This window comes from Benincasa hispida, chromosome 2 (assembly GCF_027475165.1).
Source record: "Benincasa hispida cultivar pf3 chromosome 2, pf3_genome.v1.1, whole genome shotgun sequence".
Taxonomy (NCBI): Eukaryota; Viridiplantae; Streptophyta; class Magnoliopsida; order Cucurbitales; family Cucurbitaceae; genus Benincasa; species Benincasa hispida.
In genome coordinates, this window is record NC_143479.1 from 29,174,424 (window position 1) to 29,201,020 (window position 26,597).

A 26,597-nucleotide genomic window follows, 5' to 3' on the forward strand; every position below is an offset into this window, starting at 1 on the left:
TCCCTTTTTTTAAAAAAGATGACTTCATGGTATTATGTCAAGTCCTTTTTTTTAAGCAATGATTTCAATTATTTTTTTTTTAGAATCTTATTCCTCTTAAATATAAGGGAGAATCTTCCAGACTTATATTTATTGCTACATTGCAACTTTTTTTTATTTTTTTTTAATGTAAACTTGCAATTGGGTTTGGACAATTAACGTCATTGAGAAATTTTCATTAGAAAAATGTCAAACTATTTACAAAAATAGTAAAAAAGAAAAAAAAAAAAAAAAACACTAATAGACTTCTATAAGGATCTATCAGTGATTGACTTCTATCAGTTTCTATTACTGGTAGACATTGATAGATTTCTATCATATAAAACGTTGTCAAGTTAGACGTTTGTCCGCGAACATAGTAAATAATGAGAAAGTGGAGCCAAATGAAGCAAATGATGTATTGTAGAGGAAATTTTTTTAACATTGAGTACCATCACACCATTGCGAAGGGACAAACAATAGTAACTCTGTCACAAATTTAAAAAAGAAGACGCAAAGCAACTGAGGTAGAGATGTTCACGGGGTGGGATGAGGTCAGAGATGGTTTCTTCGTTCCTATCCCCATCTCTGCTCTCCATTTCATTCCTCATCCCACGAAATTTTCCATGAAGATCAAGAGGGATTCTCCATGCAGATTCCCCACAATTTTTTTTTTCATTTAGTTTTTTTAAAAAAAAAAAATCAATTAACTTGAATCAATACTATGATAAAATTTTAATTAAATAGTTAAATTTCTTATTACTCTTTTTATATGCTAAGTTCTAGATGAACAATTAATTTAAAGAGAAGTTACTCAACTTTTCTAGTAGAAAGAAATATTACCAATCAAATTATTCAAATATATAATCAAAATTTAAATGTTCAATTCCAATATTTTCAGTATCATGACCATTAAAAAAGAAAACTTGAAATTCAATAATAACAATAATAATAATAACAATAACAACAACAACAATAGTAACATAACATCAAATTATTAAAATAAGTAAAAAAAAAAAAAAGAAGAAGCTATCAAGGCGGAGTCGGGGTGGTAATAGGGAATGCATTCCTCGTTTCCGTCCCTATTTAGTCTACACAGAATTTTCCCCCTTCCTTTCCATTTCCTGCCTAAATGGGAAATCTCCATTCCCGCTCAAGTAAACTTCATGATGCTATCTTGATTTATGGAAATAACTTTATAATCTTGTTTAGCAAGAGTATGTTTTTTCTTTTTTGGACTCTTTTGAGTGAAAGAGAGTAGAGAAAGAAGAGGAGCGTTGTGATATCCTAAGTTTCAATGAATTTAAATTAATTATTTTAAATTTATTGGATTTTAGTTTTGGTTTTTAGAGTCGGATCGAAGGAGATAATTAATTTAGATTAAGTTGATAAGAGAAATTTGAATTAATTTGATAGCATTTGGGAATTAATTTTGTGGGAGATTGAGTGATTAGGTGTAAAGAGTGGATATATATATATATCTATATATCTCTCTCTATATATATAGAGTCAAATCAAAGCCTAACCTGGGTCTTCTTCAACCACTCAAACCAGCTCGTGGTCGATGCACCTTCGACGATCGCCTGTTGGTTGTTGGTCGCACGCTGCCAAAGTTTGCCCTTGCCGTAAATCGAAGCATGCACTCAGCGAACTTAGCCCAACCACGTCTTCGTCCATCGGACCCGCCAGAGAAGCTTATTGTCGCTCGTTCCATGCGAGAACTGATAGACTTAGGAAACATGCAACGAAAGAAAACAAGATCATTTAGTATTCTAATTCATCAATTTCGGCTTTAAATTAAGCATGCTCAAAAAATGTAAAGTAGGTTTCAAACATACCTTTGAAATTCTTCTTTTTCAAGCTTGATTTAGTTGCAATCTCCTTAATTTCTATTCGTGAACCACAACAAGACCTTCTCTACTATCCTCTAAGTACCTTAGATTGAGTTGTGGGACTTAAAATAAGATTGGATTAAGGGAATAAAGAAAGAAGGTCACTGGTTTTCAGCAGAATTTCGAAAAACAACTTCTTCAAGTTTGTCCTTAGCATTCAGCCATTCATCCATGAATTCCACTCCCATTTTGTTTATTTATTGCATGACTATCATGCAAATGAATTCCCTGCATGAATCACAACTCATGCTTGTGAATTTGAGCTAAAAAGCTTGGTGGTTTAGTGACTAAGGTGTTTGCACCTAAAGTGGAAAACCCAATTTTTTCCATTTTCAATTTTCTTCTTTTTCTTTTTAATTTAACACCAATTCTACCACCATTAATCCTTATTCATGAATTTAATATTTAGATCAGATTTAAATATTAATTGATTCTCCAATTTTGTTTAATTCTAAAATTAAACATGTAATTATATCACATATAATTACTAATTCCTTTAATTCTAATTTGAACATTTTCAAATCAACTTATCATGCTACTATAAGGCTAATCCATTTGTGAGCTAGTAGGGGGACCTCATGGACCTACAGATCATGAGCTCCAACAATCTGCGAGATTAATTGGCTAAACTCTTTACACTAAATAAACTCCTATTCGTTAACTACTGGATCACTCCATTAAAACCCAAAGTTGTACTCCCCTCACTGTAGATATATTGTATCCATTCGATATAACCATGATTAGTAAGTTAACCCTTCACAGGTTGTTCGTAATAATGGCTAGGTCAGATGGTTGTTTTACCCCCCGAGATTACCTCTTGTTCCTTAAGTCCCATTGATCCTCTAATGAAAAATTTGTTTGTGATTCGATCATAAAACCAAATCCCTCTCGGACCAATGAGAGGGTGGGACCCCTTGTTCAAGATATGGAGTCAGCACTTAAGGGATCAACCTCTCTACTATCTCTAAAAGTGGGTAGGAGCAAATTCCATCTTACACTCTATGTCCCCAGCTATCTACCCAGTCTTACCCTTGAAATAGGAAGCCTATTGAGCCGGCACTGTTGAGCCAATCCTCACCTATGCAATTCTAAGGATAATCCCGAATAAACAGGAGTTCATAGTTAGAAGATTCAAGTTAAATTGCCTAGGTCATCATTGTGAAATATTCAGTCTTAAACAGTAAACAACGTTATAAAGTAAGAGTGACTTATTTCGTGGTCCGATCTTGTGCAAACTCATTGCACAGGATGCCCTTATTCCTTATGTCATTACATGTACGAATCAGGATCACTTCATTTGTAGCACTTTACAACTCTTTGTAACAACTACAGAGTGGGCCGCATCCGATAGTGTTACCAGCATAAGGCACCCAACCTTCTTCATATACTATAGACCGTTTTGGCTATTTACTTGAACTTGATCCATTTTTATGTCTATACATAAAGTTCAAGTACTCATGTAATAGCCATGGATTTTAGTTTATTGGATTTAGTTTTTATAAGTGCAATATATTGATTCAATAACAACTTTATTGAAAAAAATGTTAAATAACATCTTTATTGATAATAGAATATGTTTAACTTTACAAACTGTGAGTTCTAGGACATACAACCTAACAACAATCACCAATTTGTCACCACCTGATGTCGTTTCCGTGCAGACCTGAGCTTTGGCCCAGCACATCAATTAACTAACTTTCGTTTCCTACCGTTGGTCTGCGAGTCCCCCAAGTGTCGTTGCCTTGCCACCAATCATCGTCACTATTGTGGGTTTCGTCAGAGTCTCGATTGGGTAAGTTTTAATGGAATTTTGGAGAGACGGTCTCTTGATTGGTTTGGTTTACCCATGAATCATGGTGTGTTTTTTTTACTTAAACCCATTGTATTTGGAGTCTAGGTTGAGGTATTGAAACATTGGATGTACCCTCCAACAAGTTAATTGAGGATTTGACGAGTTTTTGGTAAGTTATTAAAGTTTAACATCCTTACGGACTGGGTTATGTCGCTGTAGTTTGGTATTAAACCCTTGAATATGGTTTATGTTTAGGTTGGTCTTTGCATTCGTAACTCAAGCGGAGTTTCAGGTTAAGCAAACGTTGTGGGTAAGTGACTTGGATGTGATTGAGATGAATTTAAGTTTGGGTTATGCCTTTAACATTGAAATTAAATTTGCTTTTTACTCTAGGGTTTGATTCAAGATTCGTTATGGAAAGAGAGGATAGATTTGCGTGATTGGACTTAAATTGAGAGGTAAGTGATTAACTATTAGTTCGCCCACGAACCAGGTGCCCTAACCAAGTTGATGTTAAGGTTGCACATATATGTGAATGCATGATGTTATTGTGATGAAATAATTTGCTATGTTTTGGTTATGGATGAATTGATGAGGGTGTTCTGGAAATCGGTGAATTATGTTACTAAGATTATGATAACATATTTATCGTTGGGTATGAAATTTGAATGTTGTATGTTGCATGATTAGACTGAAGGTGACTGTTAGCACTTCTAACAGACCATGTATATCGAATGTTGTGAACCTTCGAGTTCACTTCTTATGTTCATGTTTCAACATCCTTACGGGATCGCCACCTATACTTATGATTGTGACCCTTCGGGATCACTACCTGTGAAAGCGTGTCTTCGAGTTCGCCCCTTATGTCTATGCTTATGCTTATGGTACGTGATATATACTTGTGTCTTGATAGAAGACTAACAAGTTCACCTAATGGATCCAATAGTGGATCACTTATTGAGTATTTTTTTTACTCATCCTTTCTTATGATATGTTTCTCAGGTAAAAGGAAGGACAATTCGACGAATGACAAGAAGAATTTGTAATTGTGCCATTAAAACAAGACAGAAGCTTCCACACATGTTTTTTTTTTTCATCTTTTCCATGTCACAGTTGTTAACAAACAAATCTTTGGAGTTTTAAATTGCGTTTCTTATTTGAATTTACGTTTTAAGGGATCCTAATCAAAGATTTTTCAGTTATTTGAATTTTTATAAAAGTAATTTTTTTATGAAATTCTTTTGATTTTAGTTATATTTTGTGAAAGAGTTATTTTGAGATTTATGCATGCTTGTAGTAACAGTCCAATAATATCAGTTCAAGTTGGGTCGTTACAAGTGTTGTCAACCTCCATTATGAAGAGTTTTTTTTTTTTTTTTTTCTTGAAAATTTTCTAAAAGAGTGAGGAAAAAAATCACTATTGAAAGTTAAAGTTAAAAGAGGTTGTAAAATATTCTAGTTACTTGATTGCATTGTATTTAAAACAAGAACCTTATCTAATCTAAGATTAAATTAAATTATATGCATATACATATTGTTTGAATTCGGTCGATTGAATTAAGGTATAATTATATGTTTATATGTCGAGATGCACATAAACTAGTCAGACCAAAAGAAGATAATTTAAAAATAATGGCGAAGCGGTTTTTAGTTATGGAAAACGAAAATCGAGAGGAGAGAAGAGAGAGAAAGAGAATATGAAGGGAGAGAGTGAAGACAAGGAGGAGAATGTTAGTAGTTTTGTTTGTGTTAAATGGTCGGACATAGGAGAGAGTTGGGAAAAGGAAAAAGAATATATTGGTATTAATAGAGAGAGAGAGAGAGAGAGAAAAAAAGGGTTTAGGGTTTAAAAAAAATAATGGAAGAGGGATATGGTGTAGTTTTAGTAAAAGACAGGGCACCCTCCGACAAAGATTTTGGGGGTACGGACAAAGACACCACTCCTTAAACTACTCTAACTCTCTCAAACTAACCCCCTCTTTACTTTTATTACTCTTCCAACTTCCCAACTCTCAATTTCACCTACCACTTGTTTCTCCGTCTTTCTTTTTTTTTTATTAATATTTAGATGTATCTTAGACTGCATCTATTTTTACGTATTTTTTTAAAAAAATAATTTTAAAATATTGTTAAAAAAAATGATTATCACATAATAGATCGTAATTGAATTATTGAATCAATAGTACAAAGATAGATACAGTTTTAGATGTACTCAAAAAATTTTCTTCATCTCTCATCAAAATGCCTGACCCACGAGAATTAGGTTTATTTTGTAATTTATATAAGTTAGGTCTTGTTTGGTAACTATTTGATTTTTTGTAATTAAGTTTATTTCCTCTCAATCTCTTATAATGATTTTGAACTTTTTAACTAAACAGGTTTAATTCTATTCTAAAAAATAGTTTTAAAAATTATTTTTTTATTATATTTTAATTTTTAATTTTTTTTTTTAAAAAAAAATATTGGTAGATAGTAGATAACAAAGTAAAAAAATTTAGAGGTGAAAAGAGTGTATGAAGACTTAATTTTGAAAACTAAAAACAAAATACTTATTAGAGAGGTCTTAGATGAGTTTTTTTTTTTTTAATGAATATATTAATATAAATAGGATAATTATTAGGGGCGTTTGTGAGTTGGGTTGAAAGACTTTTTGGACCCAATCCAATTATTCCGATTGTTAATTTCTTCAACCCAAATAACTTTTATTAAAAAATGAACCAACCCAACCATGAAACATTTGGGTTGGGTTGGTTCTGGTTGATCGAGTTATTTTTGTTCTAAAAGAAAGTAAGTTGTTAATATATAAAAATTTGATTTAATTATTTTCATATATTGAGTTAAGATTAACAACTCAATTTCAATTTATATAATGAATATTTTCTTTCCAAAGTGCTAAAAAATTATTTTTATGAGTTGTTGGAGAATAAATTATCCAAAAAAATATAAAGCTTAAATATATATATATATATATATATATATGATTGTATCATAAATAAAAAAAATATACATTATAAAGTTAGTAATAAGTTCGAGTTGGTTCGGGCTGATTTGGGTCATTTTAGGTGAACCCATGAACCAACTCAATCCACAAAAATTTCATTTATTTGAACCCAACTCAATCCAAATGAGTTGATAAGCCAATCCAAATGAGTTGATAAGCCAATCTAATCGCATGAGTTGGATTGGATTGATCGATTTTTTCAGGTCATCGATTTTTTTTTTAACTTTAAAGGTCAAACATTTCATTCATTTGAATGAAATATCCTACTCATTTTTATTATTTTTCTTTTTCTTCTCTCATTTTCTCAAGTAAATACATATTTCGATAAGACAACTTTATGCTTCTACTATTTGATTCTATAACTTTTGATAGTCCCCGTATTAATTCAATTTACTTGTTTGCTAAAAAATAACATTTTACTTTTTTATAAAAAAAATTGAAAAACATTTTACTTGTGATGCTTTCTTGTTTCTTGTTTCTTTTTTTCTTATCTTTTCTTTTTCTTTTTCTTTTTTCTTTTTCTTTTTTTTTTTGTGTGAAACTTTTCAATTAGATGAATATGTGTAGTAGATCTCCTTTTAACTTCTTTCAATTTGGTTGTCTAATATATCTTTAGAAATATTTTGTTTTTTTTTTTTTTTTTTTTTTTTTTGGTTAAAGTTGTATTAACTTTATTGGGATGGTCAATTGCATTTACCAGCTTTTGTCATCAATAATTTAATTATTAATTCTTAAAAATAACACTTTCATTACTGTTGATCCCCTAGTCTAAAAAATTTACAAAATAATCAAGAAACTAAGCTATTTTTTTATATATAAAAAATATACATATGGTTTCCGAAACATTGAAAAGTGTCGATTAATTTCATGATTTTTTTCAATATTTTTAAAATTCACAGACTATACTAAACACAAATTAAATGTTTATAATCTCCTTACATATAAAATTCAAATTTTTATCTATTAGATATTAATTAATAACATTTGAAAATGTTAATGATGTAGTAAAAACAAAATTGAAAATTAAGAAATTTATTAAAAAATTTTAAAGTCTATAGTCCAATTAGATCATCTTTGAAGTTTATAGACTAAATATATATACAAATTTGATAGTTCAAGGACTAATCTTATAATTTGACATATACACACATGTATGGTACTCGACCCAAAAAAAAAAAAAAAAAAAGAAAAAAAAAAAAAAATTCATAAAGATTTGGGAAATTGAAATCAACTCATTCTCTAGAATTCGACCTTCATCTTGAAAACTGTGGTCAAATTGGTCGTGCTTTCTTTTATCTCAATCTACATCCTCCACAAATTTTCATTAAAGAACATAAAATATTTACTATTTTTATTAATGACATCAATTGAATATTACTTATAATCTCTCATGCTTTTACATTATAACAATTAATCAAACCTTTAAACTGAATTTTTTTTTTCAAAGAAAAGAATACATTTTATTGCACATTTTAGAAATATACCAGAAAGGGGAAACCTCTATAAACTGTAAATGAAATAGCATTTGAGGAGATTATATTCTTAATTCTTGTGAATAAGATATAGATATATATGTGCTGGCTAGCTAGCATACATATAATTTCAATACAAGACAAATGTAACCATGATTATGAAGTCATGTTATTTAAAGTAACTATCAAACATTCCCTATGATGACATTTTTAGGGGCTAAATTTAAAAGTTATGTTTACATTTTAGCCACAACATTCAAATTTATTATCATGGTGTACCCAAAGTAAGACAAATAAAGTAATTAAATCATCAACAACAATAGTGCAAAACCTTAGCTGCCAAGACTATAGTAAATTTAATAATTTATTAACATAACTGTTTAATTTCTTTTTTACAAAAGAAATTAAAAAGGGGTATCTTTTCTTTTATGGTGATTTAAAAATAGAATAAGGATACTATTTACACAAAAGAGCAAAATTAATCATTTTAGACTTTTTCAATTTCTATTACTAATAGACACTGATAGACATCTATCACTCTCTATTAATGATAGACTTTTATCAATTTCTATCACGGATAGTATCTATGTTTTTTTTTTTTTTTGTTATTTTTGTAAACAATTTGATATTTTTTCTATCGGTAATTTTTTTTTTTTTAACGTGGGTGAATAATGCAATTTTGATGCATATATATGATAGCATCTAGGAAAAAGTTAGGTGACTATATATGAATTTGATATGATGAAGGGAAAAAAATGTAAGGTGAAGAATGATGGGATTCCTGTGTACTCAAAGTCAGTCTACAAAAATCCATATTTTTGTTTTTCTAAATTTTATGGGAATTGTTAACAGTACCTTTCTTGTCCCACACAACTTTGAGATAAAGTAAAAGCAGAAGAAAAAGAAAGAAAAGTTAAAAAAAATAATAAGAAGAAGAAAAAAAGCAAAATAATAAAGAATGAAGAAAGAGAGAGACATAATATAAAGACAAAGGTTCTCTCTCAAACTCTATGATTATTCAAATTCTCTCTTTTTAAAAAAAATTAAAAAAAAAAAAAAAAAAAAACTTGATTTTACCCTCTACATATAGTTGGGTTGGAGGAAAATTCAGAGTTTTTCTTTGCTAAGGCCTTGCTTGGTTCTCCCTCCATTTTTGAAGAAGAAGAAGAAGAAGAAGATCAAGAAGAAAAAAATAGGGTTTTTTTTCTTTGTATTTTTTTTTTTCTTTTTCTTTTTTTAAGAGATGAATAGAGGGGTTTTGCAAAGCTCAGTTATGCAACAAATGATGGGTTCAGAAAACCCTAATTGGTGGAATATGATGAATATTAGTGGAGGTTTGAGAAGCACAACCACACAACAATCTTCTCCTAATAATAATCATAATAATAATTCTCCCAATATTCTTTTCCCTCACTCTTCACTTCCTTTTCCTTCTAATTGTTACTATGATGTTCAAGATCATCACCACCTTCCTGAATCTTGGAGCCAACTCCTCTTGTAAATCTCTCTTTTTCTCTTTTCAATTTTTAGCCCTATTTTTTTTTTTTACTTGAATTTTAATCATATATATATTTTTTATTTTGTATGTAGGGGTGGATTGGTAGGTGAAGATGATCAAAAGGGTTGTATGGGAATGTTTCAATCCAAGAAATTAGAGGGTTGGGAAGAAGAGATTTTGAATAGTAACAATAACAACAACACTCAACAAAACCAAGTTGATGTCAAGAAAGAACACTCAGCTCAAGCAAGTAACTATGTGTATGGACACGGTGGCGACGATTATCAATTGGTGGCTCAAAAACAAAATTGGTCTCCTATGATACAATCTTCTTCTCCTCAGTCATGTGTGACAAGTTTCAGCAGTAATATGTTGGATTTTTCAAACAATAACAATAACAACTCTCTTGTTGATCATTCTCGTCCTAGACATCCTCCTCAACTAGATCGCTCTTCCGAGGTTAGTAAAACAAATTACTATAAACCTTTCCTTGTGAATTATTTATGTTTAATATGTTCAATATTTTAGTATGGGGGATTTTGGGAGAGACCCTTTTTGGTTTGATTTGATTTCTGTCACGAATCGATAATCCCGTGCATGAGCTTTCTCTAAGTATTTCTTGTAGAATTATTGTCAATCTGAATATAGCCGGATCGGTTCAAAGTTAGTACTACTTTTGAAGAAGATTATAATTACCTTAATTAGTGGGATTTTGAATCTCCTTTTTTTTGCTTTTTTGATTTGGGGTTTATTTTTTCAATTCATTATGATTATATTGAGAATTTATGGATCTCTACTATTGATTTTTTTTTTTTTTTTGGGTTTGTATTTGTTAAGTGTAACAGCAATGTAACTGGTGGGGCAGTGAAGAAGGCAAGAGTTCAATCCTCGAACCAAACCACTTTCAAGGTAATTTCTTTTCTTTTTTTTTTTTTAGATCGAAACAAAAACTAGAAAACCAACTCACATGGAAAAAAAAAACCAAACCATACATAAACATCTCTTATTGTGATGATATAATTGTCGTTCTTGCTTGTCCATTTCTCCTCTCTTCTTGATTCCTATTTCTATTTGTGGGGTTATTTTCATCCCAATATTGAAAAATAACAATAAATTATTATGATAATAAATCAAAGCCATTTAAATATTTTATTTTCTTCTTTTCAGTACAAATTTACATATATTGCGTGGATTATTAATAATGCTTCTTTTTGCTGGAAAAATAAAACTCAGGTAAGGAAGGAAAAATTGGGTGACAGAATTACAGCTCTCCACCAGCTAGTTTCCCCATTCGGGAAGGTAAAAAAAAAAAAATCAAACATTTCCACAGTAATTTTGCCTTAAACGTACATAACAACTTGTTTTTAACCATTTAAGATTCGTTTTTACTATTATTTTACATTATTATTAATCTTTCACTAAAGTAGGTGATTAATTTCCCCATTAGCAAAAAAGAGAATAACTTTTTATAATAATACAACCCAAATCAATTCTTATTTTTCTTTTTTCATTTCTCACCAACTTTTAATTTCTTTTACTTTTCTTTGCTAAAGTCTTGAGAATGAGCTGTTAGTTCAACCCTTATGGACCCATTATTAAAACGAAAACATTTAAATTAAAAAAAAGGCCTGATTTTCCTCTATTATTAAATATAATATAGATTATTTATGTTGTAATTATATATCCAGTAAGTAAAGACTAGGAGAATATTCAGTTAATGGCACAAAAAATTGTTCAAAGATAAAGAAAAGCAAAATTAGGCACATGGAAATATGAAAATTTGGATGGTTGTGGCGTGAAGCTGAGGTTGTCTTTAATTGGTACAGACTGACACAGCTTCAGTTTTGTTAGAAGCTATTGGATACATCAGATTCCTTCAGAGTCAAATTGAGGTGATGTTTCTTCTAACCCTTTTCCTTTTTTCCCCTTTCTTTTTCCTTCAAACAACCATGCATTCTAACACTCTTTTTTACACACTCACTTCCCTATTTCCATCTCTATATATTCTTTCCCTTTTTTAGTTTTCAAACACAAACACACCACCTTTCTTCTTAAATTTAACTCACATGTCGATATTTTCATTAGAACAATGTTTACATCTATTATGAATTGTACTTGTAAGATCGAAGCTCGAACTTCTAAGAAGAAAGGTCATGCCAAAAGAATAGAGAATGGTTTAACATGAGACAATTAAATTATGGTTGGATAATTGGATGAAATGTAAAGAATAGGTATAGTTCAAGATATATCGTGAACTATAATAAAAATATGAACAACGTGAACTTGTTTTTTTGAAAATACAAAGATCGACATTTTAAATCTTGGACAATATGTGCACCAAAAAAAAAAAACTATATATTTCTTTAATCTTAAATTCTAACATTCTTAAATGTCTACTTGTCTTTGGTTATTGCATTGGATTCAGGCTCTGAGCTTACCCTACTTGGGCAATGCTTCGGGAAGTACGAGGCAGCAGCAGCAACAACAACATTCTGTAAGAAATTATTCTCAAACTCTCTCTCTCTCTATTGACCCAAAATTTTATAAAATTCCCTTCTGACCCATTTCAAATTTTTAGACAAAATTGGATTTTTCTACTTTCTTATTTATTTATTTTGTTCCTTTTAAATTAATTTTTTAGGTTCAAGGAGAAAGAAATTGTGTTTTTCCTGAGGATCCTGGCCAGGTGAGCTTTTCTTTATATGCATGGGATCTCTCTAATTTAAAGGACTTTATATAATTTTAATTCTTTTTTTTTCCTTTTTCTTTTTCCAAAAGGCTAAGCTACACTACTTTTTTTTTTCCTTATTTTTCTTTTGTAGCTAATTTGGATCGTGCAGTCTTAATTCTTAAGGAATAAAGTGCCAACTTTATTGACTTAAAGATGATCAGTATACGAATAAAAAGAATTTTTAAAAATTAAAGATGGGAAATTTTTATGTCTATATTTTTCAACCTCCAATGTAAAAGGTTTTATTGACTATAGATTCTCAGAAATAACGTTATTTCTTAATGAATAAAGTTTCTTAAAAACAACAACAATGTGATCAGCTTTATTGACTCCAAAAAGATCAAACCATATATAATAATAATCATCATAAAAGACCAAAATTTACCTCAATGTATGAACCTTTTTAATTTGGCTCATGGGTTTTCTTGTAATGTTATTGTTTTCATTAGCTCTTGAACGAGAATTGCTTGAAGAGGAAAGGAGTCTCTGAGCAGGTTGGTTTTAAATTTTTTGGGTTAAAAATCATTAGGTTAATTAGCCTCAACTTTACAAAAAAAAAAAAAAAAAAAAAAAATATATATATATATATATATATACGGGTAAAGATAGGTTGTCATTATGTAGCTGATAGTTTTACACCATTAAATATATGAGAGTAATTCTACAAAAATATTTTTTATATGCCAGAGATTTATTATATACAAAACTGAAATTTATTTCAGGATGAAGAGGGAAAGAAGGATTTGAGGAGTAGAGGGTTATGTCTGGTTCCTGTGTCCTGCACCCTGCAAGTTGGGAGTGACAATGGAGCCGATTATTGGGCACCGGCGTTTGGTGGTGGCGGCGGCGGTGGTGGTTTCCGGTAGACGACTGGGGCGGGTGGGAAGAATTTGATAGGGCAAGTTACAGCATAACCCTTCAAGACTAAAAAAAGGTCAGAGAATTAAAGAATGGAGAGAGCTACATTATGAAACTGATATAACATCATGAGCAGTCAATCTGCTAAAGAAAAACAAAGGCTGATTGCTCATGATGCTATGCAAATTAAAACATACTCCAACCATGCAAAAAAAAAAAAAAAAAAAAAATGAGAAAGAAAAAAAGAGGTATATTATTATACAAAGAGTGCTGTAGCAGATGCTTTAAAAAATCTAATCTTTTCTTAAGTAATATTGTGGTTTATTTTAATCTTAATTAGTTTATAATTAAAATGATAATAATTATATTATCATTATTGATGTTTTAATTTGGGTTCTCCCTCTCACACGCACTCTATACTTCCCAATGCATTTGTATGTAAATGTATAGTGTTAGGGAATGTGAGAGATTTGATATCATTATTCTTAACATATATATTGTTAGTTTGAAATTTGGGTTGTTTTCAGTTGAGCTTTTAACATCATGATCCATTCCCTCTACTTTTCCATCAATTGTGTCACAATTGTCCAATCCTCTAGTAATTTCTTGGCCTCGTATTCTTTTAATATATATAGGTAACTTTGTTATCAACTACCACTAAGGCATGGGTATTGATGGAGACACATCAAATAAAGTGGTTATCCCCACCTCTTAAATGGACTGTGACAATCTAGGAGTTGGAAACTCGATCTTATAATCTTTTAGGTTATTTTCATGGAACACCACTATCTTTATACATGAATTAACAAAAAATACAAATGTTTGGTCCCTCGGTCCTTAAGTCTAGTTTCTATTTTTTAGAAATAAATGAGGTAGAATTTGGAGATCAGGAGGTACACCAGAATATTACAATTATGTTGATACATTTTTAGCATCCTCATCACACCCAAAAGCCCAAGAAATTCATTCAAATAAAGATTAGTACAAGAGGAGCTAGAGAAGAGCTTCAAATGTTAATTTTGAGCTCCAAAGATCTAGTTTCCATTTGGTCTCTAGGACTCAAAATATTGCACTTTTACATCTGAGTTTTGAGTATAATCTCTATATGATTCTTAGGTTTCAAAATGTTATATTTCTACCATTGAGTTTTGAGTTTAATATTCGTTTGGTCTGTGGGTTTCAATATTTTACACTTTTAGCTTCTAGTTGAATTTCAGTTAACTAATTTAAAATAATTACAATATGCAATTTTTTAATTAATTTTAATAATGATTAAAAATTAGAACAAACTAATTTGATTATAATTAATTTAATTTTTAATTAATTATTACACATTACGTACCTAGGACAGAAACGGAGTCTTTAATGAAAAATAAAGCTAAAAGTTGTAAATCTTGAAGTCTTAGGATCAAATTGAAACGAACTCAAAATTCAAATTTCATACTTAATATTTTGAAACCTATGAACGAAATATAAATTAAAACTAAAAATTAGGGATAAATCTGTTGTATTTTGAAACTTAGGTCTAAATAGAAACTAAACCAAAAAATGTGTTTTTTCTCCGGATTGAATACACATCTATACACTTTTCCAAGGCCTCCGACTTAAAACCACACTCTAGGTTACAAACTTAATTGTAGTTTTTTTTTTTTTTTTTTTTTTTTTTTTTTTAACAATAAGTGGGGTAGGAGGATCGAACCTCAAACTAATTTATATTAGTTGATTACATAATTTTCTAACCCAAAAATGAAACCCTAACTCTTACACCAAATACAAATATACATTTAAATCTTATATGTCTGATATTTTTGTATAATAACAATTAAAAAAAAATGTATTCTTGAGATACATATTAATTACAAAAGCCCATCCAAAAAAATTAATATTTTTAAGGAAAAAAAATGAATATTTAACTTCGAAGTATTTCATATTAATACTGATATTTTTTATTTTTGGGGGTGATGAGAAGATGCCATTTTAGCATTGACTTGGGCTTTTTGCATAAATTCCTTTGAAGGTCTGTTTCAGTGTGGCCCAGTTAACCTCTATGGAATTGACAAGCCAAGAGCTTTGAGCAATTGGGACCTCAAAAGTGTGAAAAATCAAAAGAGAGAAAAGAAGAAATCTTTTTTTTTTTTTCTTTCTTCTTGATTTTTTTTTCTTTTATTATTATTATTATTATTATTATTTTGGGTTTCCTCTCATTTTCATTTGCTGTAAGTGAATATAGGAGACAGAGAGATGGGTCCAAAATTTATGAATTTGAAATAAGGTAAAAAAAAAAAAAAAAAAACCTGGAAAAACCCATTTGGAAAAGACACAGAAACAGCTTGGTTAAATAATTAAAAATAATTAAAAAGGATTTTGCATAATTTCTTCTCACAAACACAAACACAAACCACCATTCTGTCTTTGGCCCTTTCTTTTAGCAGCTTTAATAGTACTTCACCAAACACAAAAACTACTCTTTACAAAAGCAAAAGTCTTTTCACACCTTGGTCTGTCCTATTCAATCCTCTCCCATAACTCTTTCATAATTTGAATTTTTTCTTTCTTTATTTTATTTTAATTTATAATCGTTAAATTACATGTGTTGAGTGATATATAATTAAATGCGTCTTCACTCATTAGTTTAAGTTTTTATGTTAATTGATGATTTAAGAATATGGAATGTGGTTAGGTCTTTTACATTTTTATCGTCTTCTTTTGTTGGAAGTGAATACAATTTTACAAAAACCTTATTCACACAAAAACTCTGGTTTTCAATAATACGATTCCAAAAGGTCTTTTATAAGCATACAAATCTAACTAAAATTTGTGAAATTAGCTGCACACATGATTTCTTGTATGATATCCTAAGAATAAAGTGTCGAAGTACTTAGTACAAGTGGGGGAGTGTCTTCTCTAAGAACAACGTTCAATAGTGTATCTCTATCAAAAATTACAAGCTGATTAACTTTTGATTGATAATCTGTTTGGCTTTAGAATTCATGTACAATTTGTTTCAATGTTTTATTATATATTTTTTCAACATAACAAATAAAAATGTCTCGCATATATAAAAAAATCTATAACATAAAGTTAAAGGAATCTTTGAATACATATTAAAATTGAAATTTTAGAGATCGAGTAGCTATAGAATTTAAAGCCTATGAACTTTTTTTTAAAAACTTTTTTCTAGTTCAATGTATAACATGTAGAGGTAGAAATCCAAGGGGTATTTGATGACCAATTTGTTTTCTGTTTTGGAATTTTAGTTTTAGTTTTTAGAAAATGGGTTTGTTTCGTATCCTATTGAGTTTTCTATTTATTTAATTTGACGAACGTTTTAAAAAAGGTTAAGAAATCTTAAAAACGGAAAAAAGACGTTTCCGAAAACCGTTTTCGTTTCTAAAAGAGTACATGCACGCCCTTTTCACCCGTGGTAATGATATGATATCTAACGTCAACTTCCTGTACTTGGGTTCGATCTATGGGGTGTGCATTTTTTTTTTAAAAAAAGAAGTATACTACTTATTATTAAAAAAATATTCTTTCAAATAAATTACATAATGTGATCCAATGGTTATTAGCTATAACTACTAAAGAAAAGGTTTTTGGGTTCAATCACTAACATCCATTTTTTGATTTTTTGTTTCTCTTCCATTGTATGATATAATAATGATTCCTACTTTTTTAGATGGAATTAAATAAAATAATATTCAAAATATTTTCACAAAGTTATTTTAAGGAAATAACGTAAATCATTGAGTTGTGTTCAATATTTTATTATTCTCTTATCATTTTTGCTTTTACAGAAGTGAAATTATTAATTATTTCTTGTGTTTTATCGATTATTTTTTTGTAGTAGAGGGTGAAGGGAACAAATTTGTCACAAGAAAGCATTGTAATTTTTTTTAATGCTCTTTTTTTGGTCAATCTATTTTTTTTTTTTAATTTTTTCTTCATTTTATTTGTGGTTAATCGGTACATTTAAAATATTGATATTGTTTTATCAAATTTGAAATTTATCAAAAATTAAAAAATAAATTATAATTTTATAATTATTTATATCAGATGGAAAAATATTACAAAAAATAGTTTGATTTTATTGTTAGAAGAAAATATAAAACTAAAAAGGTCATCAGAATTTATTTTGAACTTATAAAAACAATTATCAAACATGCTTTTAATTTTTTCAATTTTTAAAAAATTGAAAACTAAAAACAATCACCAAACATGGTTTTGGTTTTTTGTTTGTTAAAAAGAGAACATAAAATTAGTTACCAGACATGTATGATTTTTGTTTTTTAAAACCTAAAAAAACCAAAATCAAATAAGTGAAAAAAAAATATATATATTATCAAATAGAGTCTCTACTTCTGACTTTTTGGTTTAAGGTATGATATCACAATGACAAAGTTTATGAACTTTAGTTAAGAATCCTCATTTGAAAGATATAGAAACTTCACAACCTTTAAAAGATATATAGATGAGGAATTTTTTTTTTAAATAATATTTTTTTAATATATAATGACAAAAATAGGATAGGTGGAAAATTATGGTCAAAAATAGGTTTTTAAATCATGTACCTGGTACATGATTAAACCTTAATCGTGTACCCGGTACACGATTAGCACTAAATTATGTATCGGGTACACGAGTTCCTGTCCATATAGCACACACAGTCTATCGTGGCAGTCATGCAGCATTGACTGAGGTAATCATGAACTAAGTCGTGTACTTGGTACACGATTACTTTAAGTCGTGTACCTGGTACACGACTTCTTCCTCCATTAAATCGCATCGTGCCCCTTCTTCTTCCTCATCGGAGCTTCTGCCTTTTCCATCCAAAATCACGTTCTGCCTTCTTTTGTTTCGTCTTCTCCATCCAAAATCATCCGAAATCTTCCTCATTTTGCTTCCGTCTTGTGCATCAAACGTATCATTTTTCCTCCATTTGTTCGTCCATCCAAAATTGTCCAAAATCATCCTCCATTTGTTCGTCCGTCCAAAATCGTCCGAACGCTTCTGTGGTAAAAGTCTTTTCCTACGTGGTTCCAATATATAATCTTCCTATATATATCATTTTGTTTGCATTTAGGCTGAACTTAGTATGTAGTTTATGGATCCATGATTTATTTGTTGGGTTGAATCTAGAAATATATGTATATATTTGTTTATTTGTTGGACTGATTTTGTTTATGAACTTATAAATTAGATTTTTTTGGGTTGATTTTGTTGGGCTATTTTTCTGGATGATTATGTTTGTCTATTTGTTGGGCTATTTTTTTATGATTAATTCGTTGGATGATTATGTACTTGTTGGGTTGAATGTAGAAATGTATGTATATGTTTATAAAAATGAAGATTGGTTCATATAGATATATTGATTTAAATGTATAGTTTATGGATCTTAGATTTGGGCTGATTTAAATGTATAGTTTATGAATTGTAGATTTTAGCTGATTTAAATGTATAATATTTAGATCTTATATGTTAACTTAGAAATTGGGTTGACATATTAACATATTTTTTTTGTAGCTATAACAGTTGAAAAAATCATAATAAGTATGTCGATGCGTCTTGAAGATTTAGTTATTGTATCATTTATGTATTTATATTTTTCATGTAATTGTATCTTTTATGTACTTATACTTTTTATGTGATTGTATTTTTTATGTAATGAATTTATTTTATATAATTGTATCTTTTTATGTACTTTTTATGTATCTTTTATGTCATGGATTTTATTATGTAATGTAATTTGAACTTCTTAGGTAATGGGGCCTAGTCCTTCTAATCCTGTACAATTATACCAACAAAATAGGCATCGTTCACAATCTGTATGGGATAGTTCTTCCACTGTAGTATTGAGTTGTCGAAGAAGGGAGACGACTACACAAAATACTATCTCATTTGATCACCGCATTATTCCCTATGTTCAGTAGGCAGGTTTTCTTGGGGTTGCACAAATTGGTTTTATCCAGTTTGATTGGCACCTTATTACTACTCTAGTTGAGCGTTGGAGACCAGAAACCCACACATTTCACCTGTCTTATGAGGAATGTACGATTACGTTGCAGGACATTGCCATACAATTTGGGTTACGAGTGGACGGACAACCATTGACATGTTCACTACAGTATGACTGAAAGAACGCTTGTGAAGAGCTCTTAGACGTTCTACCAGAGGATCTGAAAGGATCAAGATTGAGTATCCTCTGGTTGGCGTCCCAGTTTCTAGAATTACCTCCCGATGCTGATGACATCAGCATATGTAGCCATGCACAAGCATACATCATGCAGCTTATTGGATAATTTTTGTTTGCTGACAAGTCAAATACTCTAGTGCATCTCATGTTCCTCCCACTATTGTCTGATTTTGAGCACGCTGGTAGGTACTCGTGGGGTGGTGCATGTCTTGCATGGTTGTATAGAGAACTTTATCAGGCTTCCAATGCACAAGCGTTGGAAATAACAGGGCCATGGATGACATGATCGTTGTGCACAAGGAGAATTAACAAATGGGTCAGTTGTATCAGACGACTACTTTTCTTGGTACAATTCAATCACGAGGCGATTTATCACATTTTACGGCACTTACTATTGCTGCATGGTAAGAGAGTTAAAATCAAACATTTTCCATATATATGATATGAATATTGTTTAATATTTATTTATTTTTATTGTACAGAATAATTTTATGGTCGATGTTCAACAATATTCAGTGCAGAACAACTTATTAAAATTGGGTTCAATGTGTCAACAAACATTGGTCAACATAGAAGGTATTATTCAACAAACAAGATGACTCAATGTTGCTGACATCGATCGAAGACATATTCGTCGACAGTGACAACAGGGTGAACCTAATTTAGAGGGACACGAAGACAATTCCCATGAGGGGTAAGGGCCAGGGGGTCATTTTTAAATTTCATGTAAACTTTCATTTTCAAATTATAAATTAAAGAATTAATTGTAAATATTCTTTAATAAGTTTAATAAAGAAGAATTTGTGTACTCATTCCTAAAGTTTTAATATTGTTGTATATTCACAATTAAAAAAATAGTCAACACGCATTTTTTTAAAAAAATAAGCAAATCGTGGATCGGGTCTACGAGTTTGATCTGACCAGTCAACCAATCAGCCGAGTGGTGCTGGCTGGATTAAACGGTACTCGTGTACCGGGTACACGAGTTTGCCACATGACAATTGTGGAGCCTATTTCACTACCCCAATTTTGTCAATAGTTTTCCCAAACACCTATTCTTAGAAAAAATTTCCATCTTACCCTATTTTTGTCATTATATATTAAAAAAAATTATTTGAAAAAAATTCATAGATGAGTTATTTCTTTCATTTCTATAATTAGTTTGGAAATGAGATTTCATGTTTATCTAATACCATTGAATGTAGAATTGGAAGATTAAGGATTGTCACGGATTTATTAAAATATTCATGAAAGTTCATGTTCCAAACTTGTATTTAATATCAAGATTAATATATTAAATAAATAAATAAAAATGTAAGGAGGTGTTTGACTCACCAAAATGAGTTGAGTTGAGTTGGTATAATATACCAACTCATTGTTTGGCCCATCAACTTTAAATGTTGATGGAGTTGTGTTGATATATTTTACCAACTCGCCTAAACTCTTCCTTCTTCCAATGTTTTCAATGGTTCCACCTATTGGTCACTGTCACACTTCGAGAACTAATTTCAAGCTCCGAAAACCACCTCCAATGACAACTCTAACGACCAACTCCAGGCTTCGACTATCACCTCAGCTGGAAACTCCAGCGATGAAATTCGGGCTCTGAGAAACACCTCCGATGACAGCTCCGACGATTAACTCCTAACTCCAATAACCTTTGCACGACCAACTCTAACAACCAATTCTCGGCTCCAACAACCAAATCTAGTGACCCAACTTCAATGACCACTTCGTGCTACCAACTCCGACAATCAATTCCGTAGGATCTAAAAACCACTTCTGATGAAAATCACCTTCGATGACCATCTTTGAGCGAGCAACTCCAACGACCAACTCGGGACTTCGATGACCACCTCTGATAACAAACTCCGACAACTAACTCTAATACCACTTTCATGCGATTAACTTCGATCTCCGACAGCCACCTCCGACAGCCACCTCCGACTATAAGCTCCAACAAAAATCATCTTCGATGATCAACTTCGACAACCACCTTCGGCCGACCAACGCCGACCTTCGAAAACTACCTTCGATGCAAAACTTCAACAACCAATTCCAATACCACCTTCATGTGACCACCTTCAGGCTTCGACAACCACCTCCGACTACAAACTCCAGGGAAAATCATTTTCGATAATCAACTTTGACAACCACTTCCGACTACTATAGGACTGATGGCTAGGAAAGTATGTTGTAGGATTGTTGATTATATCAAAAAATAGTAATTTGTTTACATTAAATACAATATTTATACGTAAAAATTTGTAAAAAAAAGTATATATTTTTATTTAATTTAATTTACATATCAAATGAGCGTTAAGAAAATCTAGACAAAAAATATGTATATAGATGAAAAGTATGTAACATATAACAAAAAAAAAAAAAACCATAAATGGTTTTTTTTTTTTGGAACATTTTCCAGCAATTATTAGTGAAAAATAGAGATTTGTTCTCTATCCTCCAAATTTAGAGAATATGAAAATGAAATTTTTTAAGAAATGTGGTGACATTCCATTGGCTGCTAAGATGATAGAAGAGATTTAATTAAAAAAAAAAATCATACATAGTAAAAGTATAGAGCAACAACAGAAAGAATGAAAAAAAGAAGAAGTTGTTAATGAAATTCATAGAGAAAAATTAGAAATAAAAAAGTTTTTATTTATCTTTGATTTCTCATTTTATTTAACCATGTTTATGTAAGAAATTTAATGGGTTAATTGTTGTTCGTTGCCCAAAAAAAAGAAAGAAAAAAAGAAAGAAAGAAAGAAAGAAAGAAAAACTTTACAAATTAAAAGGAAAAAAAAATACAATCCATATTTTATTCTAACAAAGATGAGTAGAATTATTGAATAAAAAGGTTTAAAATGAAAATAGTAATCATAAAAGCTTTGTACCCCAAACACAGACATGTGAACTCAGACTGATTAACACTGTACCCCAAACACAAACATATGAATTCCACATATATATAAAACTCCACAAACATATAAACTTCATACATCCTATCTCAACTCAGTGCCTCAAACAACGCCTAAGAGTTTTATATAATTTATTTAGGTTTAAATACTACTTTAGTCCTTGTACTTTCAACTTTTGTTCATTTTGGTATTATGGGATAAATACTATACTTTTAGGATCGATTACCTCCTCTTGTGTGAATCTAATAGGATATTAGTCAACTAGAAATAATAATAATTATCAAGCAAATGACACAAATAATTTTAACATGAAAATTTTTTCTCAATGTGAGGAATAAAAAACCATGAACCAAAGATAAAATCTCCATTATAATCAATAACAGGTAAAACATGTTCTCTCTAATCACAACTAGAGTCATGTACAATAAATATCTCAAGATTAATTAATATTATTGACAACAAACAACATCAATAGAGAAAAGAATAAATTAGAAAGGTTTCACTTGAAGTGGTAAACAACTTTTCACTGTAAATGACTATAGGAAGTCCGAAAAAAATCTCTATCGATTTCTATTGTACGAAATGAATTCTTTTGTGTATTTTTTCTCTAGTTTCTTCTCTACCTCAACTCTCGTTTTGCATAAAGTCATCAACTGGCAGTGAACAATTATAGAAATAATTAAGAAGAGAGAATTTTGATCAAGGAGGAGAAACTCTTCTATGATATTTCATTCATTTTCAGTATATTATACAAAGAGAGGAAGCCTATTTTGAAGCAAATAGAAGGGAAGAAAAGTACTCCAAAATCTGAGAATAAAATGTTAGCATAAATTCTTTATATCTATATTGAATAGATAAACCCTAGGATCATTCATGTCAAATTGTCAAGAATAACATACCAGATTCCATTGCAAAATTGATGATAGTTTCAAGATGATGATGGATGACTATGGTCTTCCTCAACCAAAACTCCGAATGCCCTTAGTGTGGGAGCTCTCTCTAGATGAGATTCAAGAAAGGTTGAGTGCTTATTGTTTTGGTATATCGGGGACCATAGCCCTAAGGTCTCTTTATATACTAGTTCAATTAAGGTTCCCATTATACTCTAATTAACTAGGAATGGGCTTCTACCCATTAAGTCTATACTAATTGAATCTAAGGCCTTAATTAATTAGATCACATAATAGGGCCCAATCTAATAAAATAATCCAATGTGATAAATTATTAATCCACATACATAGCCCATACTTTAATTAAACATATTATTATTTAAATATGTCTAACAATCTCCCACTTGGGCTATGTTTATGTACCTAATATAATTAAATCACATAAACCTTAAGCGCGCATAAACAGATTATTTCAATAATAGAATTCCCCTTTAGTTCAATCTGGTCCATCTCCTATATTAGCATGGAATCAAGGCGGCTTTCGTCACTACCCTTATAACTAAACCTTCCTTGATCACCAATTCCAAAACATTTAATGACATAGATCAAGTATGGATGGATAGTATGGAAACTACATGTAAAGTGATCTGGATTATGCCTGTTTCCAACTGGTCCAAATTCTTTAATGAGATCATTCTAAAAAAAAACTTTATGCTAAACTGCATGCATGATAAACAAGTTCAGATAATAAAAAATAAACCATCAACTTTATTCTATATAGAAAATAAACAAAATAAGGTCAAAGAACATCCTCAATAACAAACTCCCACTAAACCATGGAATCAGAAAAGTGACTAACACCCATGTGAGCAACATGCTCATGAAAAACTTTAGGTGGTAAACCTTTAGTCAATGGATCTGCCACCATAGAGTTTGTTCCTATGTGTTCTATCAAAATTTGACCATTCTGAACTCTTTCTTTAACAACCAGAAACTTCACTTCTACATGCTTTGACTTCGTATTGCTTCTATTATTGTTGGAATACATCATAGCCGACTTATTGTCACAAAATAATTTTAGTGGTCTTTCTATGCCAACTACTATCCGTAGCCCAGTGACAAAATTTTGCTACCATATTCCATGATTGGATACCTCATAACATGCTATAAACTTCGCAGCCATGGTAGAAGAAGCCATAAGTGTTTGTTTAATACTTTTCCAGGATACAGCTTCTCCAGCCAACATGGAGATATAGTCTCATGTGGATTGCAAAGTGTCTTGACATCCAGCATAATCAGAATCAGAATACCCAATGATCTCCAAAACTTCTGATCTCCGATAAGTGAGCATATAATCTTTTATTATCTGTAAATACCTCAAACCCGTTTAGCTGCTTTACAATGATCCATCCCCAGGTTACTCAAATATCTGCCTAACATTTCAACTCTGAACGCAATATCTGGACGCGTACATACTTGAGCATACATTAAACTTCCAATGGCTGATGCATAGGGAACCTTATTCATCTCCTTAGTCTCGAGTGTGGTCTTGGGGCATTGACCTAAATGAAATTTATCACCTTTAGTGATCGGGGTATCTCCCAGCGCACAGTCTTTCATGCAAAATCTACTCAAGATCTTTTCAATGTAGTTCTTTTGTGACAATCTCAAAATACCTTGATAACGATTTCGTAGTATTTCAGTTCCTAATACAAAAGAAGCATCGCCAAGATCTTTCATCTCAAAATTTCTTTTTGAGAAATCTCTTAGTGTCATGCAATAAACCTACATCATTACTAGCTATGAGTATGTCATCAACATATAACACCAGAAAGATTGATTTACTCCCATTAAACTTGTGATATACACAATCTTCCACAATGTTCACCTCAAAACCAAATGAGGTTATCACTTCATGGAATTTATGATACTATTGACGAGAGGCTTGCTTGAGATCGTAAATGGATTTCTTTAATTTGCACACCATAGACTTTGAATTATCAGACACAAAGTTTTCTGGTTGCACCATATAAATCGTCTCATCAATGTTCCCATTGAGAAATGCAATTTTTACATCCATCTGGTGTAGCTCTAAATCAAAGTGAGCTACTAGTGCCATGATTATCCTAAAAGAGTCTTTCAATGAAATCGGAGAGAAAGTCTCTTTGTAATCAATGCCTTCCTTATGAGTAAAACCCTTTGCAACAAGACGAGCCTTATATCTTTCCATATTGCCATGTGAATCCCTTTTGGTTTCACTCCTGATGGCAGTTCGATAAGTTCTCAAATGTCATTGTCTTTCATGATTTTATTTCCTCTTCCATAGCACTTATCCACTTTTGAGAGTTAAAACTTTGTAAAGCTTGTTGGAAGTTGATTGGATCATCTCCCATTACGTCCACATCATCCTGATGTTCTTGAAGAAACACAATATAATCATCTGGAATTGCACTTCTTCTCTCTCTAGTAGATATTCTTAGTGGCACTTCTTGAGGTTGTTGAGTTTGAACTTCAAGTTCAACAATGGGGACTTCAATGTTGTTTTGTTCTATAATTGGTTCAATAATGAAGTCAGGAATTGGAGCCTGAACATCATTTATAATCACATGAGGAAAAGAAACCAATTCCTCTTCAAAAACAATTTTCCTTATGTTATCTTCGCCCCCAAACTCAACATCCTCAAGGAATCTAGCATTGCCTGTCTCAAACAATGATCTAGAAGTGGGATCATAAAACTTGAAACCCTGAGAGTGCTCAAAATACCCAACAAAATAGCAGTTAATATTTTTTTATTCCAATTTTCTTTCATTAGGCCTATAAGGCCTAGCCTCAACTGGACAACCCTATATGTGAAGATGCCTAATACTAGGCTCTTTCCTGTCCACAACTCATAAGGGGTTTTGGCTATTGCTTTACTAGGTACCCTATTAAGGATATATGTTGCAGTCTTTAGTGCCTTACCCCAAAGGGATTCTGGTAGAGAAGAATGACTAATCATACTTCTTACCATATCCTTAAGTGTTTTATTTCGCCTTTTCGCTACACCATTCATGCTGGGTTTGCCCGGCATAGTGTATCGTAGGACGATTCCACATTCCTCTAGGTATTTGGCAAAGGGCCCTGGACGTTGTTCACCTGATCCATCATATCTACCGTAATATTCACCACCACAATCAGATTTGACAGCCTTAATTTTCTTTCCAAGTTGAAGTTTAACTTTAGCTTTGAAAAACTTGAAAACGTCCAAGGATTGAGACTTCTCATGAATTAAATATAGGTACCCATATCTTGAATAGTCGTCTATGAACGTAATAAAATATTGTTGTCCATT

General features: G+C 30.9%; 1 protein-coding gene across 2 annotated transcripts; it reads left to right on the plus strand.

Annotated features, from left to right (window-relative positions):
• The first annotated feature begins 9,010 nt into the window (after positions 1–9,010).
• On the plus strand, positions 9,011–13,592 carry LOC120071470 (basic helix-loop-helix (bHLH) DNA-binding superfamily protein). 2 transcript variants are annotated; one of them, XM_039023780.2, is made up of 9 exons: positions 9,011–9,672; positions 9,766–10,132; positions 10,511–10,582; positions 10,907–10,972; positions 11,500–11,565; positions 12,099–12,167; positions 12,315–12,359; positions 12,854–12,898; positions 13,127–13,592. In XM_039023780.2, the coding sequence occupies exons 1-9, from the start codon at positions 9,419–9,421 to the stop codon at positions 13,268–13,270; spliced, it is 1,128 nt and encodes a 375-aa protein (XP_038879708.1). In that variant the 5' UTR covers positions 9,011–9,418; the 3' UTR covers positions 13,271–13,592. The 2 variants fall into 2 exon arrangements, with proteins under 2 accessions (XP_038879708.1, XP_038879709.1); XM_039023781.2 differs by lacking the exon at positions 12,854–12,898 and having other exon boundaries at positions 9,132–9,672.
• Positions 13,593–26,597: the final 13,005 nt, after the last annotated feature.

What these genes read in the sequence shown, in the direction of transcription:
- LOC120071470 (XM_039023780.2), top strand. Translation starts at nt 9,419, where the DNA reads ATGAATAGAGGGGTTTTGCAAAGCTCAGTTATGCAACAAATGATGGGT. An exon ending in TAGTTTCCCCATTCGGGAAG is followed by an intron (nt 10,973 to 11,499) that starts GTAAAAAAAAAA and finishes TAATTGGTACAG; the next exon opens with ACTGACACAGCTTCAGTTTT. An exon ending in GGAAAGGAGTCTCTGAGCAG is followed by an intron (nt 12,899 to 13,126) that starts GTTGGTTTTAAA and finishes AATTTATTTCAG; the next exon opens with GATGAAGAGGGAAAGAAGGA.